The 16,318-nt window shown below is 34.5% G+C and overlaps 12 protein-coding genes across 12 annotated transcripts; 5 read left to right on the plus strand and 7 right to left on the minus strand.

Moving 5' to 3' along the window:
• Window positions 1-136: 136 nt before the first annotated feature.
• TVAGG3_0563100 (protein kinase protein) lies at window positions 137-1,896 on the minus strand (the record flags this gene model as incomplete). Its single annotated transcript, XM_001309886.1, has 1 exon — window positions 205-1,710. One exon carries the CDS (start codon window positions 1,708-1,710, stop codon window positions 205-207), a length of 1,506 nt encoding a protein of 501 aa, XP_001309887.1.
• A 291-nt stretch (window positions 1,897-2,187) lies between these two features.
• TVAGG3_0563110 (ubiquitinyl hydrolase protein) lies at window positions 2,188-4,340 on the minus strand (the record flags this gene model as incomplete). The annotated part of the gene is made up of 1 exon (XM_001309887.1): window positions 2,251-4,323. One exon carries the CDS (start codon window positions 4,321-4,323, stop codon window positions 2,251-2,253), a length of 2,073 nt encoding a protein of 690 aa, XP_001309888.1.
• A 183-nt stretch (window positions 4,341-4,523) lies between these two features.
• Window positions 4,524-5,456, minus strand: TVAGG3_0563120 (ribonuclease inhibitor domain-containing protein; the record flags this gene model as incomplete). Its single annotated transcript, XM_001309888.1, has 1 exon — window positions 4,670-5,449. One exon carries the CDS (start codon window positions 5,447-5,449, stop codon window positions 4,670-4,672), a length of 780 nt encoding a protein of 259 aa, XP_001309889.1.
• A 418-nt stretch (window positions 5,457-5,874) lies between these two features.
• On the plus strand, window positions 5,875-6,906 carry TVAGG3_0563130 (uncharacterized protein; the record flags this gene model as incomplete). The annotated part of the gene is made up of 1 exon (XM_001309889.1): window positions 5,875-6,864. The coding sequence occupies one exon, from the start codon at window positions 5,875-5,877 to the stop codon at window positions 6,862-6,864; it is 990 nt and encodes a 329-aa protein (XP_001309890.1).
• Window positions 6,907-7,101: 195 nt separating this feature from the next.
• TVAGG3_0563140 (spectrin binding) lies at window positions 7,102-7,665 on the plus strand (the record flags this gene model as incomplete). The annotated part of the gene is made up of 1 exon (XM_001309890.1): window positions 7,102-7,665. The coding sequence occupies one exon, from the start codon at window positions 7,102-7,104 to the stop codon at window positions 7,663-7,665; it is 564 nt and encodes a 187-aa protein (XP_001309891.1).
• An 84-nt stretch (window positions 7,666-7,749) lies between these two features.
• On the plus strand, window positions 7,750-8,505 carry TVAGG3_0563150 (ankyrin repeat and SOCS box-containing protein 4 family; the record flags this gene model as incomplete). Its single annotated transcript, XM_001309891.1, has 1 exon — window positions 7,750-8,505. The coding sequence occupies one exon, from the start codon at window positions 7,750-7,752 to the stop codon at window positions 8,503-8,505; it is 756 nt and encodes a 251-aa protein (XP_001309892.1).
• A 488-nt stretch (window positions 8,506-8,993) lies between these two features.
• Window positions 8,994-10,063, minus strand: TVAGG3_0563160 (transcription-dependent tethering of RNA polymerase II gene DNA protein; the record flags this gene model as incomplete). The annotated part of the gene is made up of 1 exon (XM_001309892.1): window positions 9,010-10,053. One exon carries the CDS (start codon window positions 10,051-10,053, stop codon window positions 9,010-9,012), a length of 1,044 nt encoding a protein of 347 aa, XP_001309893.1.
• A 55-nt stretch (window positions 10,064-10,118) lies between these two features.
• Window positions 10,119-10,589, plus strand: TVAGG3_0563170 (uncharacterized protein; the record flags this gene model as incomplete). The annotated part of the gene is made up of 1 exon (XM_001309893.1): window positions 10,132-10,527. The coding sequence occupies one exon, from the start codon at window positions 10,132-10,134 to the stop codon at window positions 10,525-10,527; it is 396 nt and encodes a 131-aa protein (XP_001309894.1).
• An 86-nt stretch (window positions 10,590-10,675) lies between these two features.
• Window positions 10,676-11,424, minus strand: TVAGG3_0563180 (acetylation-dependent protein binding; the record flags this gene model as incomplete). Its single annotated transcript, XM_001309894.2, has 1 exon — window positions 10,732-11,424. One exon carries the CDS (start codon window positions 11,422-11,424, stop codon window positions 10,732-10,734), a length of 693 nt encoding a protein of 230 aa, XP_001309895.1.
• Window positions 11,425-11,844: 420 nt separating this feature from the next.
• Window positions 11,845-12,556, minus strand: TVAGG3_0563190 (histone H4-2; the record flags this gene model as incomplete). Its single annotated transcript, XM_001309895.2, has 1 exon — window positions 12,246-12,551. The coding sequence occupies one exon, from the start codon at window positions 12,549-12,551 to the stop codon at window positions 12,246-12,248; it is 306 nt and encodes a 101-aa protein (XP_001309896.1).
• Window positions 12,557-12,669: 113 nt separating this feature from the next.
• Window positions 12,670-13,144, plus strand: TVAGG3_0563200 (histone H3/CENP-A; the record flags this gene model as incomplete). Its single annotated transcript, XM_001309896.2, has 1 exon — window positions 12,688-13,104. The coding sequence occupies one exon, from the start codon at window positions 12,688-12,690 to the stop codon at window positions 13,102-13,104; it is 417 nt and encodes a 138-aa protein (XP_001309897.1).
• A 408-nt stretch (window positions 13,145-13,552) lies between these two features.
• Window positions 13,553-16,182, minus strand: TVAGG3_0563210 (Rab11-binding protein RELCH family; the record flags this gene model as incomplete). The annotated part of the gene is made up of 1 exon (XM_001309897.1): window positions 13,589-16,180. One exon carries the CDS (start codon window positions 16,178-16,180, stop codon window positions 13,589-13,591), a length of 2,592 nt encoding a protein of 863 aa, XP_001309898.1.
• Window positions 16,183-16,318: the final 136 nt, after the last annotated feature.

Below are 16,318 nucleotides of genomic sequence, written 5' to 3' on the forward strand. Positions count from 1 at the left end.
GATGTCAAAATTTTTTTAGATTGAATGCTTTCTGAAAGATGTTTTCAATTTTCTGATCAATATTGATCTCAACTATTGTTAATCAAATATTTAGATCAATTCAATTTGACTTAAAATAATAAACCCCACAATAAATTTCAAAAATTAGACTTTTTATTTAATTATTTAAAATAATAAACAAAAATACAAAACAAAATAATATTATCATTGAGATAATTGTGACTCTATCTTGCTCAAAACAGCCAAGAACTTATCTCCATACTTCTTCACCCTTGGATCTGCGATTGGCTGTTTGTAAAACTCATCCAATTTCCTTGCTTTCATTTCTTTCGCGCATTTCGGATATCTGACCAATCTTACTGCTACAGCCGAAGCAGGAAGAGCAAGTTCTTTTCCTGTCCTACACAAGTCAACGACCAAAGGTATCATGTCCATGAACTCCTGAACGAACCTGACTCTTGCCAATGTATCTAACAATCTCAAAGCAGAAAGTTGAACTGACATTTGTGCGGATGATTCAACTGACTTTTTTTCACTGATTTCTCTCGCTTCTCCGAAATATCCCGCGAGGAAACCTGATGAACTCAAACTGAATACGAACTCTACTGTTAACGGAAGACGCTTCATAATAGTACAAACAGCATTGCAAACACCAACAGAATTTACCTGTAAAAGTGACATGAAAAATGCAATTGTATTTGGACATTCAACGATAGCCGGTCTCAAACTTTCATGGAGAATGACCACGCCGAACAATCTTAGTGTATCTAGGGTTCTTGGGAGTGATCTGCACATCCATTCTGAGTTGTTGACAAGAATCTTGCAATTGGACTCTTCCATGGCTAATTCTAGTAAAAGTAAGGTAGCTTTTTCGTCGTAAGTTGCAATTTCTGTCAAAATTAAGATAATCTGTTCGATGTACTTAGCGTCTGGTGGTGGCGGGTATCGTATAAGTAAAGATAAAGTTGCTTGTTGTGTGGATCTGTGTTGTACGTGGCAAGCAATTGCTTCGGACGGAATTCCGAATTTTTTGACCTTTTCTGGATTGATTTCGTATACAGCGCATAGGCCATTGTATATCATGCAGATGTGGCTGGCTGTTGTAATTGTGAGCATATCTAAAAGATACGACCAGCAATGTTCGAGCCTTTCTTCGGCAAATCTGGGGTATTGCCGTAATAGCCAGATAAGTAATGATATGTAATCGGCTATACAGTCAGAAGATCTGAAGTTTTTCGATTCATGAAATAAAATATCGAGGAATGGCATTGGATCGCGGATTTTATCGTACTGCTGAGCATAAAATGCAAGAAGAGTTAAGCATTTTCTAGGCTCTTGTTCAACAAGAAGTGCAATTTGAGCTGCTGCTTTGTCATCAAAACAATTCGGAGCTTTATTTACTAAGAAAAAGAGAAAATCGAGAAGTTGTGTTGTATATTGCTTTTGTTTGAATGGAAGTTGTCTTATAAAACCATTTTGTTCGAAAATTTCACCGGCTTTTTCTAAATTCATTACACGACAAAGTCCTGAAATGATTTCATTTCCTGCATCTGTGTGCAAACGATGAGAAAAATGCGATATTAATATTTGAAAATATTCTTGAAGCTGATTTGGAAGAAGAGTTAAGTATGCTACACGTACATATTGTATAAATAGGTTATCTGTGACATTGGTTAGCTTTTGTAAGTTATATCCTGCTTCCTTCGACATCTTAGCTCCAATTGAGAGCCGTTTGAGACGTTACAGGGGTTAGCGCGTGTAAAACCCACGTTTTATGTAAAGAGTTTAACCCATTGATTTTCTTTAATATTTAAGGTAACATCCAGATAGTGCTTTGATTCCTCATGAGCGAAGATCAAAAACGAAACTTTATGCAATAAATCAAATCGATTTCAACTGAATAATACATATTTGAATGTTTTTAATAGTAAATGATTAACAACAAGCATATGTAACTGTCAAACACAAGATCGTATTAAAACAAATTGATATATCATTGATAAATTTATAAAATTAATATGGATTCATGTGTAATCATTGGTTTATATTGCATAATTTTACCTATGTATCAGATATTTTCATTTATTGACATATTTTATTATAAAAGAATAATGAATCACATTCAATTTTAGTAAATTCTTAGATAATTGAAAAATAAGTAATAAGAATATTTATTATAGAAACAAATGGGTTTATTTAAATCTATTTATCTATCAGAATAGTTCAAAAAAAAATCTATATAAAATAATATTATTGTTTTTCTTCACATTCAACGGAATAGAAGAGAACATAAGCTCCATATGATTCAGCTGGGAAACCTTGTGATACAGACACCTTCGAGTCATTGAAATTAAATACGAAATTTCCTCTCTTGCAAAGTGCAGTGTAATGACCAGCACCTGTTCCTCCAGAGTGGTTGGCAACACCTCTAAGTACGAATGACTTACCTGCCAACTCTATATTCTGAGGCAATTCGACAGATGTCGCATCTCTATCAACTTTTAATTTTCCAACCGAAAACCGTTTGAGTTGGACCAACAAAACGTCCGGACTCGAGACAATTTGAGCTGTTCTAACAGCCCTTGTCGATTCCTCGCAGTATGGGCACTTCCAAGTATTGTTTTGGTCCAGTCTGCTTGGTGCCAAGAATGTTGTAATCAAGTCAGAAAGGCTTGCAGTTGTCAAGGAATAATTAGATCTTATATCTTTGAATCCTTTTTCTGGGAAAGTGAAACTTGACTTGACTTCTACAACGATTTCTTCAGAGCACAAAAGACCTTCTTGTGGTTTCTTGAAGCGCTCGTATCCAACAGCAATTCTCCAGTTCTGTGTCGCTTGTTGCTGGAACTCCTTCACCCACAAATTATTGATTCTGGACCCTACAATTCCGACCAATCTTGTTGGTGACACTTTTTCGCCTAAAGGAACTTCGACCAAAATTGGAGAAGTCAAGAAATGTCCTCCATCTGTTGTTCTGACTCTTACTATTGCAAGGCTTTTGTTTGACTTCATGTTCTGAGGGATTTCCAATGCATAAACATCATCAAAGTTCAATGCTGGCCATTCAATGATTTTATAATGTTCATTTTCATCTCCTACCAAAATATGATTGATTGTTTTCGGAGGTTGGAACATTTTGGTCATTGGAGAGTCCATCGACCATGGAACAAATGAAACTCTTCTAGCAGAAGCAACAGGAAGACTTAAGGATGTAAAGGCTTCAGTCGATTCTGTAACTTTGTGGCAGTTATCGCATACAGTTTGGAAAATCATGCGACCGAAGAAAAGTGACGCAACAGAGGGAACTTCACTTTGTAACTTCTCAATTAAAGCGGTTGTAAATTCATGGGCGTCTTGTTGCTCGAAACCACGCGTAAGAGGGATGAATTCGCCAAGCTGGGACTTGAAATTGGTTGGATCAAATGAAGCATTGGTTCTTTCGTGGAGTGTATTAAGAACAAAATTTAGTGCATGGGTTATTTTATGTTGTGGACTATCTACTGATTGTAATGCTGGTACAAATTGTGGTATAGAAGCTAGGCATTGTATAGAAGCGTTCAAATAACATGTATTACCGAGATTTAACATTCCACATGGTTTTACTTTTGGTTTTTCCATTTCTGGTTGGGTAGCTGTCTGTTGTTCGTCATTTTCATCGTTCTTTTCTGATTCTTTTTCTGCGGATGTCTGTTCTTGTGAAATATTTTCTTGATTTGTAGTTTTTTCTGGTGTAAATGTTTGGTATAATGTCTTGATTCCTTTGACTTTCTCTGGTGCATCTGATTTTTTGCGTTCTACTGGACGAACATCGACTTTATAATTTGATTTAAGTACATCTACAACATTTCCTTCTAATGGTAATGGTTCTTTTGATGAAGTAGTATATAAATCGAATGGTTGATCTTGTGGTATCATAAATTCCATGATAACACGTAACAATAAGTTAGACATATCTGCATTTCTGCTAATAATCATGCTACGAGATTGATTTTTATATGTAACTGTTATATTCAGTGGATATAATTCAGGATGGCCATTGTCAAGGACTTTGACCCTGGCTTCACGCTTAATTTCGTATTCCATTTGTAAAGAATCCCAAATATCTTGATTAACTGTAATGTAATCGACACCTTCCTTCAAATTAGGCTTAAATGTCTCTTTTTTGAACAGTGATGAGTTATCAATGATTGTGACTGGAAAATTCGTTTTTGCACTTTGTTCCAACTCGTTGAAGAATGACATCGAGACAAGATATGCAGGTTCTCCGGGCTTAAATCGTATCCTTTTAATAGCGTTACGAAGATCAGAAAGTTTTTTATTCATTACTTGATGTGAAAAAGTGACTCAAAATTTTTAAAAAATTTTAGATTTCCATCAACTAAAAAGATTTGTGACTTCTACTTTTTTGAAAATATATTAGAATGTAACTATTAGTGCATAAGTACACAAGCGCGAATGCTAATCATTCTTTTTTCCAAGAATTTTGATTCGATTTCTTTCAATGCAAATGTCTTAGTTCAATATATGTTAATTCTGTACTGAATCTCTTCAGATGACTAGATACAGATAAGAATAAATATCATTTTTTGAAGATGAAAAAAAGAATTAGAAAAATAGATTTAATATTTACGCGCACAAGACAAAAAAAACTAATGTTTAAACAAAAAAATTACTGGGTGGCAGAGTCGCAAAGAGTTTGAACAACATGTATCAAAGCATCTGAATCTGATGGTTCAATGTTGACTCCATGAGTTGCCAAGAGTTCTGAGAGTTGAGTATTAAATGGTTCTTCGTCTCCGACAATGCCGAAGATTGCTTGAGAACGGACAAGCATATCTTCATGAGCTTTGTGAAGGAATGCAATTGTATCCTCGAAATCGTATTCAAGATCATTTTCTGCTGCTTCTTGCTCCTTTTCTGACTCTTCTAAATCAGCATCATCTTCAAGATATTCGACGCCATATTGTTCGCAAATTTGTTTCAGCTCTTCGCTTGTTGGGCATGGGATTTCTGCAATCCAGCCTTTGTTAATTAGCTGTGCTGAATATGAAGGATACTTTTGTGCTTTCTTTTTAACTAAATCTGGGATAATTTTACCGTTAATAGATACTAAATCAGGAAGAGCGATAACCAATGATAAGTTTAATTGTTTCTTGTTGATGTTTGTTGAATTCTTGAGCGAGATTTTTCTTAAATGTGGAAAAGCAGAAATGTTCTTTAAAGATTCAAGTAAAATATTATCAGCGATAAGTTCTAAGCATTTTGGAAGTTTTGGAATTCCTTCAAATGTTGTGATTGGAATGCGACTGAGATTAAGGTACTTTGTAAGCTTGACATCGGCCACATACTTCTTGTCTGCGAGCAACTGAGCATTGAAATCCTTTTCGGATGGGAGATTTAGTTTTCCTGTCGACCGAAGACTATGAATTCGCCTTTCTAACCACGACATGTTAAACTTGTCACTTTTACATAAATGAACTAAATCAAGAATTGATTTTATAACATTATATATTGGAATCTATCTTATTTATTTGGTTGTACTAGATTTTAAACATTTAGGAATATGTTTGAGTTTAGTTAAACTGCCTTGTTTCCATAAGAATAATGATGATTTGGTTTGGTATCATATCATTTTATTATAACTGTTTAATTTATAGCCAAGGAACCGCTTGGTTTGTTATAAGTGAGCAATAGGGGCTATAATATAATGTATATCATGATAAATGAAACGAAATGAACTTCGAATATCCTTCATAATTTATCAAAAATCAAAAACTTGAGCATACTTGTTTGTGCTATAATCATCATAATATGTTAAATCGTTATTTGAAATCTCATATGAAAATTGAATCTAAACGTACATAAATTTACATAATGTTAGATTCATCAAATTCAAGTCTCTATGATGCAACGAAAGAATGGAAAGAAAAGGCAGATGATGCACTTCAGGCTTCTCTTGCTCGATTCTATTCTAGTATTGATAAAAATCAAAGAAGATCAACAAATACAACTTCAATCTCAAGATTACTTGCTCAAACCAAGAGAGGTCCATCCCAAAAAGAGATTGATAAGGAAAACGAAATGAAAGAAAAGCAATCCAAACAATGGACAAGAACTCAAATTGAAGAAATCAATATTCAAGCAGAAAAGGAAATGGAAAGTCTTAATAAGCTTAAAGTACAGCAGCAACAGCAATTTCAATTACAGTTAAGTGAGAAAAATGATGTTTGGGATAAAGTCTTGATGGAAAGGAGAGCTGAAGCTGCAAAGCTTAGATTTATGATTTCTAAACTTTCCAATGAGATCTCTCGTGCAAGAAATGAAGCAAAATCAGCGATTGATGCAGCTAAAAAACAAGAAAATGAAAATTTACGTGCTATACGCTTGAGCAGAGAGAAGTTGATCCGTCAAATATCTCAGCTTACAAGTGATATTCAAAAGGAAAAGATCATGTTTGAAAGTGAAAATAGATTAACCAAATCTACTTCAGATTCCAACTTAAGTCAAAAACAAGACACATTAGCAAGACTTCAATCCCGTTTGTCTGCTCTTAAAGTCCTTCAAAACAATAAAGAAGAAGGTCAGCAGCTATCTTTCAAAGAAGAATTAAAAAAGATCAAGCAATTGAAAGCGCTGCTTGAAGAAAAGAATGCTGAAATAGTTCAGAAGCAAAGTGATGTAATGGTTATGAAGAAACAATGTGCTTCTATGGCTAGACTTATATGTGCAAGAAAAGATGAAGCTTCATCATATGATAGACAGATTACCGCAATCAAGAAGGATAACGAGCGTATTGAGGATGAAATCGCAAAGATGGATAGAAATTCACTTCCTCTTAGAAGATTGTCAGCAGCTTTTGTGTAATAGAATATGTTAATAAAGTTATTTGTTTGAATATTGTTTTTCTATATTGTGAATTTTTTAAAATGAGTAATCATCTTATATAGGCGAGAAGCAAATCTGTGGAAAAACAATGATCACATAGATATCGGATTTACTTTATGCATTTTGATTAAGTTTTTCCACAAATTGTATTAATTTTCCCCAATGAATTTTAAAGGTGTTTTAAAATTGGAATGCGACCTGATAAAAAAATTAATAATGTCTGACCAAAACGCTCACCCAAATAAATACAGTGAATTGCGAAGTATGTATAAATACTACATCGATTCATATAATGCATTGTATCAGCTGAAAACTGAAAATGAAGAAGAAATACACAAGATTTACAAAATGCTCAAAACGGAGTTGATTGATTCAAAGAAATGCATTCCTCATACTATTATAAGTGACATTTTACGTATCATTCCGTATAATAATTGCTATACAAAGGCTTATTTTTCTCTCGCCAAACTCATATATGATAATTATCAAATAAACAAGGAAGTCAAAGTTCCATTAAGTGTTGGATACCTATTTTATAAAGAATATGGAATTAAATTAAACAAATCTGATAATTTCAAAACAATTAACCCAGAAAATCTCAATTTTCGGACAGAAAATACAATTTACAGAGCAATTATGTACAATGACTTCGAAAGATTCATCATATTCACGGAAAGAGATGAATTTGATAAAGATCAAAAACTTAATTGTAGTTTATATTCAGATTCTGATGAATTATCATTACTTGAATTATGCTGTTACCATGGAGCTGTTGATTGATTCAAGTTATTAAGAACGAAATTTGACTCAGAAATAACTCAAAAATGTCTAGAATTTTCATTTTTAGGAGGAAATCCAGATATCATGAGTGAATGTTTGAAATATCATACACCAAATGAAGAATGCATGGAATATGCAATTATTTCACACAACATTGATTTTGTTACATTCGTGATGAATGAATACAATTTGGAGATTGTTTTAGAGTGTTGCGCATGGTATAATAATATGGAATCGTTTTTAATTTATATAGATCAAACTAATGATTTTAACAAATGCTTTATTAATTCAGCGAGGTTCAATATTCCATCCTTACTCGAATACTTCCTTTCACATGGTGCGAATATCAATGAAAAAGATAAATATGGAAGAACCGCACTTCATATGGCAGCATTGAATAATAGTAAAGAAACAGCTGAACTTCTTATTTCACATGGTGCAAATATCAATGAAAAAGACGAAGATGGAAAAACCGCACTTCATTTTGCAGCAGAAAGAAACAAAAAAGAAATAACAGAACTTCTTATTTCACATAGTGCAAATATCAATGAAAAAGGTGAAGATGGAAAAACCGCTCTTGATTTTGCAGTAGCTCATAATAGTAAAGAAACCGCCGAACTTCTTATTTCACATGGTGCGAATATCAATGAAAAAGATAAATATGGAAGAACCGCTCTTCACTTTGTAGCATTATGGAATTTTAAAGAAATAGCTAAACTTCTTATTTCACATGGTGCGAATATCATTGAAAAAGATGAAGGTGGAAAAACCGCACTTCATTTTGCAAGATTGAATAATAGCAAAGAAACAGCTAAACTTCTTACTCCAGCCGGCTTGTAACTGTCGATTATTCAATCTTATGAATAATATTATAAGGGAATCGGCCGGGTATTGATATCAGGTTTCGAAGCTCTGAGTTGGTATTCTTGGGTTGAAAATTCTTCTACATTCAAGAAACCCTCATTATTATTGCCTTAATCAATACTGAGATTTAAAATTGACATACTGAGTTTTGAAAATGCCGACTAATTTGAGTCACTCGGATAATTAAAAAATATTTGAGAAAAAATTTGGCGCTCCAGACTAAAAAAGGTAGTAGCACGAAGATCTAAACGATAGATTTCCAAATAAATAAGATAAATAGAGTCAGTAGGCTCCAAATATGAATGATATGATCTTAGTTTGAAAAGTTACTAAAAAAATAAAAAGATTTGTGAATCATGATTTCAAAAATAATCATGCTGGTTATGGGAATATTATTTGGAGCAAATTAAGAAAGAAACATATTGTTGAGAGTATTATTAAAAAGAAAAAACTTTTAATATTCTATAAATAATTCTATCTTTATACATAATCTGTTTGTGTGAGTTTCTTAATGATGATTTCGGGTGCATTTTGCTCTTTAGACTTATAATATGCTGAAGATCCTTGAGAATAATCATATCCGGTTGCAATCGCAAGTGCACCATTTGTATAGCTAAATGCGATAGCTGTTGGTGTCTTTCCATTACCCTTAATAGCTTTGAAACGTTTATTTCTTGGGCTGATGAAAATAATTGAAGAATCTCCGCCGCCAGAAGCAATGAATGGTCTTTCTGGCGAGAAGGCAAGGCAGTTAACTGCGTACATGTCCTTGGTTGTATCATTACGATGTCCTTTTTCTACTTTTGTTTCTGTATCGTTTTCTGACTTATATTCGATTTGTCCGGTGATACTTCCGATCACCCACTCTTGGTCGTCCTGGGAAACGGCCAAAGCCATCAATTGGCTCGTAAGTTGATGATTTACTGGTTTTACTTCGAAAATACCATTTGCAGGGGCCAAGTTACCGGAGTAGAATACCTGGTCTGTAGGGGATAAATCGGGCTTTGGTGTTGTATGGTTTCCGATGAAAAATAGATAATTTTGGCCGACAGCGATATTTATGATTGATAAATCAGCCATGCTTGAGGCACCTGTTTTGCTGGCGTTTGGATCGAAGATGAGCTTTGGTTCTGACTTATCTGGAAAAACTAAAATAATATAGCCTCTGGCTGTAGCAGCGATAAGACCACCAGTGACTTCACTATACTTAAGTCCTGATATACGTCCACATGGAGCCAAATTTGCAATTTCATCTGTTTTACCTGAAACATTATCTAATGACTTAATTTTAGCTTCGGTAGTGCCGTAATATAGCTTGGAACCATCAGGATCCCATGCAATTCTCGTAATAGCTTCTTGTTTTTCGCTAGCTTTGAATTTATATTGCTGATTTGTAAAAGTATCATTAAGTTCCCAAATTCGAGCAGTACCATCCCATGAAGATGCTGCAATGTAATTTCCACTTGGAGAAAACGCTAAATCTGAAATAGTTTCATCAGGTGGGTTATCAAGAGTTATAGACATTTAAATTTCGATGTCTTGTCACTTTTATTTGGGAAGTCACCTTTTTATTGTGTCATTTTTTATATTTTATAAAAAAAAATGTTTCTTTTCTTTTTCAGCTTGTTAAGCAGTGTACATTGTGAAGAAGAAGTTGAAAATAAGCCGCCATTTAAGCTTCCGTTGTCACCTGAAGAACACATGCAAAAAATGAATCAAATGAAAGAAAAAATTGAAAATTATCGATCTCAAAAACGTAAATTAATCGAAGAATTAGAAGAAGTAAGAGACAAAATTCATAAAGCAAAGCAAGATGGAGCTGATTTTGCCGAATTAGAAAAAGAACAAAAAGAAGTTCGTCAAAAAATCATTGATTTAGATTCAGAATTTCGTCAAACAAGATCAAAAATCTTCAGAGATGATTTATCATATGACAAACAAATACATAATAGAGTCGACCCTCAAGTTGTTGCGAGTAAAGAAGAGAAATCGTTTTAAATGATTTAATTGCTCCTCACGTTTGCGCTTACAATGTTTTTTTCTTAGCGAATCTCATGGAATAAAAAAATAATAAAAATATTTCTTTCTTTTTATCGGTTGCATAGATTAACTACCTTAGATCATACTAATTCAAATATGTCTGACTATAAGAAAAGTACTTTTTAGAAAATAAAAACAAAATTAAAAGAAATAATATAAAAATTATTCGGGATACTTAAGGCCAGCATGCTCAAGTGTGGATCTCATATAATCCTGAAGAGCATGCATTGTAGGTAAAGAAAAGTTTGTAATATCTACGTCCAAAGTTTCAAGACCAGTATCAATCTCCGGCTGATGTTCATTTATGATCTTAAGCATGTCACGCTGACAATCTTCACTTGGTAACATTTTCGAAGCTTTAACGAAATTTACCATTTCGGTTTCGGTAAATAAGGTATTGTTTTGTTTGTTTTGCTTTTGGTTTGACTGGTTGTTAATGTATTGCTTGATTTTGTTCGGAGCAGATTGAATTACTTCTGATAATTTCTTCTTTAGTCGATAAGCTTCATTGCACCATGTGCATAGTAAAAACATGTTTTCTTTTCTGCATAATGCCGCAAATACCTTCCTACCTTCTGCAGCTAGTATAGAAACAGTAGTTCCTGGTTCATTATATGTTTCGGCGTTTTTCCATACTAATTCTACATCTGTATGGAAATCTTTGAAGCCTTCGTACTTGTTTTCCTCAAGCTTTTGCTTGATTGTGCCTAGATCAATCGGATTTTTAATGATTTCGAAGTAATTTGCAGGGGCTTCTTCGCCAGTAGGAACTGGAGTGTGAAAAGTTCTTGTAGCTGGATGACTCATGAGCTTTTCAAGGATGTCTGTCAGACATTTGTGAAGTTCTTCCTTCATTGTGAACAGAAATTTTACAAAATTTCAAATTTGAATAGATGCTCAAAAGATAAATCATATTTATGTTGCATTATAAAATGATTTTTCAATATAAATTTATAAAATCATTTTTGAGAGCTCTGTCAATTTTCATTTCTTTTGTTTGATTAATCTTTTTTCATCCTGTTTTGGTTATTTTTGATACCTCGTTTCATAATAATAAAGAAATGTGTGTGCCTGAGTCGGATAGCAATCATATTATAGCAGATTGTCGACATTTGACAAATTGGTAACTCAAACTCCTTCTCTTTGAGTAATTTTGTGTCAAACCAAATATCAACTACAAATATTGCAAGTTGACAATGAAATTGTTCAATACTTTCAAACTCAAGCTTAATTTATTCATTTATTGATTATTATTTCCTTAATATGACAAATTATCTTATTTTGTCCATAAATTCGAATAAGATTCTTCAAAGTAGCTATGGTGCAATCACTGTAAACAAAAGAAATAATTTTCAAATTGAATTTGATGATATGTATTGATTGATAATATTGGATTGCTCCTGATAATAGAGAATTTGTTATAAATAAAATAGTTTCTTTAATTGAATGTTACATTTGCATGTAAGTTGTTTGTATTAGAATGATTTTCTCTTGCTTCATAGTTTTGGTGTGAGAAGACTAAAAATATCTTCCCTACATGGAAAAATTACAATACCTTAAAAATTACATCATTTATATTGATTGTTCTTTAGAATATGAATTATTCCATGTAAATTAAGTAAAAGTTTAGTTTAAAAAGTAAAAAAAAGTAGAATTAAGAACATGACAATTTTAGTTTAGAAACCATAAAGGGTCTTGCCCTGGCGCTTGAGAGCATAAACAACATCCATAGCTGTAACTGTTTTACGACGAGCATGTTCTGTGTATGTAACGGAGTCACGAATGACGTTCTCAAGGAAGTGACGAAGGACGCCACGAACTTCTTCGTAAATATCACCAGAGATACGCTTAACGCCACCACGACGAGCAAGACGACGGATAGCTGGCTTTGTGATACCCTGGATGTTCTCACGCATAACCTTACGATGGCGCTTAGCACCACCCTTACCGAGACCTTTACCACCTTTGCCTCTGCCGGACATTTTAAATAATGATTATGGCGCCAATTTTGTGAACAACAACAAAATTATTACTTTCAAAAACTGTGGACTCAAATTGGCAATGGCGCCATTTTACAATATTTTTGGCGGGCAATTTTTTACATCACTAAAGTTTATAATGGCTCGTACAAAGCAGACAGCTAGAAAATCAACAGGTGGCAAGACCCCACGTAAGTCCCTCGGTGCCAAGGCCGCCCGCAAGTCAACACCAACAATTGATTCCCAGGGTGCCAAGAAGCAACATCGTTTCCGCCCAGGTACAGTCGCTCTTCGTGAAATCCGTAAGTACCAGAAGAGCACAGATCTCCTTATCCGTAAGCTCCCATTCCAGCGTCTCGTCAGAGAAATCGCTTCTGGCTTCCGTGGTGATCTTCGTTTCCAGTCCTCTGCTATCGCTGCCCTCCAGGAAGCTTCTGAAGCTTACCTTGTCGGTCTTTTTGAAGATACAAACCTTTGCGCTATCCATGCTAACAGAGTTACAATCATGGAACGTGATGTCCAACTTGCTCAGCGTATCCGTGGCGAGCGTAACTAAATTTAATGTAAATAAAAGCATGAGTATGCATTTTTTCCTTATCTTATCAAAATTTTTAATACTTTACCCCGAAATTTCAATCTATGTGACTTTTTGTAACCTTTGCCATATTAATCTTCAGATTATAATTGTCATATTTTAATTAAAATCAAATTAGGAATGCAATAGGCTACGAAATGCATGTGAATTAATTAATTCAAATATTTCTTCATGGCTCTACATTCGCTTAAAAATGAGCTAATTTAGTTATTTAAATGTAAAATATTGAACATGGGAGAGATCCTGATAAGGAAAAATGGAATTTGATTAATTCACAATTGAATTCTCTTTTATATGGAACTTCATCATCATCTTGTCTGATGAACAAACCAATATTTCGTAACTTAACTTGAAACATTAGATATAACCAATAGTTTAGAAATAAAATAATAAATTTTCAAAAAAAGAAAAAAAGATTAAATCTATTTTAACAAAAAGATGATAATTACTTAGAGAACAAAGAGAACTTTGAGGTTTGTTCTTCCATTCCGAACTTCTTCTTAAGTTCCGGAAGTTTTGGATCATTTGCTGTTAGATCGCATTTAGTCAATTCCGTAACAATTGGCTGTGCAACATTTTGCACCAAATTTTCAGGGAAATCTTCTATACTTGACAAAATCTGCATAATTATCATCAATGCCTGTTCTCTTGCACCAGCTTCTTCCCAAGTAGCCGTGTCAGTTGCTGTTATCTGCAGTTTAGGAATCAAATAAGAATCCCTGAACTGTGGTTCTACGTCACTTACTATGACAGCGAAAACTCTCAAGCTCTGCAATCTGATTAGAATTCTTCCTCTGAACCACTTATCAAACAAATTCTTGATAGTGTTCATCACATCCAATGCTGTTGAAAATCTCGAGATCGCGCCAACGCAATTGACAACTTCCAGTAACAATGTTTCGTCAGGATCTTCGGCAAATCTTGATACAATAGGAAGAACAGATTGAATAATCTCTTTCTGTTCAAGTGTTGTCAAAACCTCCGACAAAACTGACAAAGCGGCGGTTCTGACGGCCACTCTTGTAGAACGAGACAAATCATCGATTAACTGGAAAATCAATGGTCTTACTGAAGCATCTCTTGTACTCATTAAAGAGAACGTTGGTGCGATGTAATCCTGTACATCTCTGCTCTTGAAACCTCTCAGTTCGCTTGTTGCGTAAGAAATGAAATTCTTTCCTTGTAAAAAGAAAGTTTCGTTTCCGCAATAAGGAATAATCGCTGAAACTAACAATGTCGTCAATTTCAGTTTCTGATCTCCTTCAGTTTCATCGATACTCTTAAGAAGAGCAGGGACAATGTTCTCGTTTGTGAATTGAGATCCGAATTGTTTAGCAATCTTAGAAACTAAACTATCAACATCTTTCTTCACATTGATTGGAACGAAATATAATGGTGCCATGTTTATTATGTGCGTTATCATGTTTTTCATGGCCCAACTCAATTCATCTTTGTGGACACAAACAAGCTTGTTCGACATAGCGATGTTTTCCGCGTTTAGCTCTGCAATCTGCTGTTCTCCTGTTGGTTTCGTTGGAACAATGGCTGGAAGAGAAACTTCAATGGCTTTCGTGCACAATCTGAAGCGAAGAGCGGCCAAAGCGGATGATCCGGTGAGTCCGAACGAGAACATGTGCTTTAGCCAGAATTCGCAGTAAACTTTGCCAACAGCGTGAAGTGATTTGCAAAGATTTACAACAGATGGCGAGAGATCGTCAATGGCGTGGCTCTGGACAATGGCTTCTGAGTCGAATAAGAGGGTCTTCAACAGATTAAGGGCATCATCAACTCTGTCGGCTGAAGAAGCGTCGAAGAAGGAAATTGTCGAGGCACAAGCTTTGCAAGCGGAAGCACGGACTGTTGGGGAACTGTGCTCGGCCAATTGCTTGACAATGGAGAATAAGAAGCTTGTTCTGATGTCTTGGGAAGCTAATGGAGAAAATTCAGTCACAACTCGTGAAATTAAGCAGAGAGTACCAACGGAATTGGATGATAAGTACTGGGAAATGATTGGTAAGAGCTCTGCAGAGATGTGGTCTTCGTCAAGAGAAAGATCTAGTAATTCTTTGACAATGAAGTCGATTTGTGACTGATTTGGATTGGAAATGGTTGTAAAAATAAGGTTGAAGCATTCGCATCTGATTTTTCTGTCTGGATGGTATTTGTAGATGACGCAAATGAGATGAATGTATCTTAACTTGTTGTCGTCGGCAACGTTCTCGAGAATGAGTGGTATTTGCTTCCAGATATCGTTGAGAAGGGCAACGGAAGGTGGTTCATTGATAACTGGGGCGGATTGAACTTCGACTTTAACATTTTCGTTTTCGCCTTGTTGCTGAGACTGTTCTTGCATCTCATCGATCTTAGTTTGTAATTCTTTGACTTGCTTCTTTGCGAAATCTAAATCAACTGTTAATTGATGAATAATATCTGTTTGTTGCTTCTTTTCGTTACGTAATTTATCGATTTCTTCCGCAAGAAGTGGAGAGTTTTGAACAAACTCGAAGGAGCGGAGAAGATGTGCTAAATCAACGTCATCTGGAATATTAATTCTGTCGTTATGCTTTTGAGCTGATGTTTCGTTATTAAATGCAAGGGCAGATAATTTAAGACCGCGCGATTGCAAATATCTTGAGATTAAATAATTTAATATCAAATCTTCCGAATCATCTGGAGGACCAACGAAATTGGTTGGAGGACTTTGTACTTGAACCGAATTTTGCTTGTTTTGGAGTTGTGCTTGAGCTTCATCAAGTGAATCATGAAGAACTTTGATTTCATGTTCGAGAACAGCGATTCTGTCGTCTTTAATTCTCATTGCATCGTTACTAACAACTGATGTCTCGGCAGCTGATGTGGAAATTTCAGATACACTCCTCATGTCTTCGAACATAAGGAAATTTGCTGAATCTTCAAAGAAGTCCGAAAGACATTCAATAGCATTTCCTGTGCGCTCATAATTTTCTGTATATAATTCTAAGGCTGTAAGATGATATCCTTTCTCAATGAGGAATTGGGCAACTTGATCTTCATTCATTTTATTTTTTTATTGAAATTGCATTGAACAATTAGAGAAAAGAACCATCTATGATAACATAATAATTCAAATCTTTGTCATTTCTTCAGAAATTTGTCAGAAGTGAATACAAATCTTACTCTTCATAAGGAATCCACT

The sequence above is a fragment of the Trichomonas vaginalis genome, chromosome II, assembly GCF_026262505.1.
Source record: "Trichomonas vaginalis G3 chromosome II, whole genome shotgun sequence".
Lineage (NCBI taxonomy): Eukaryota > Parabasalia > Trichomonadida > Trichomonadidae > Trichomonas > Trichomonas vaginalis.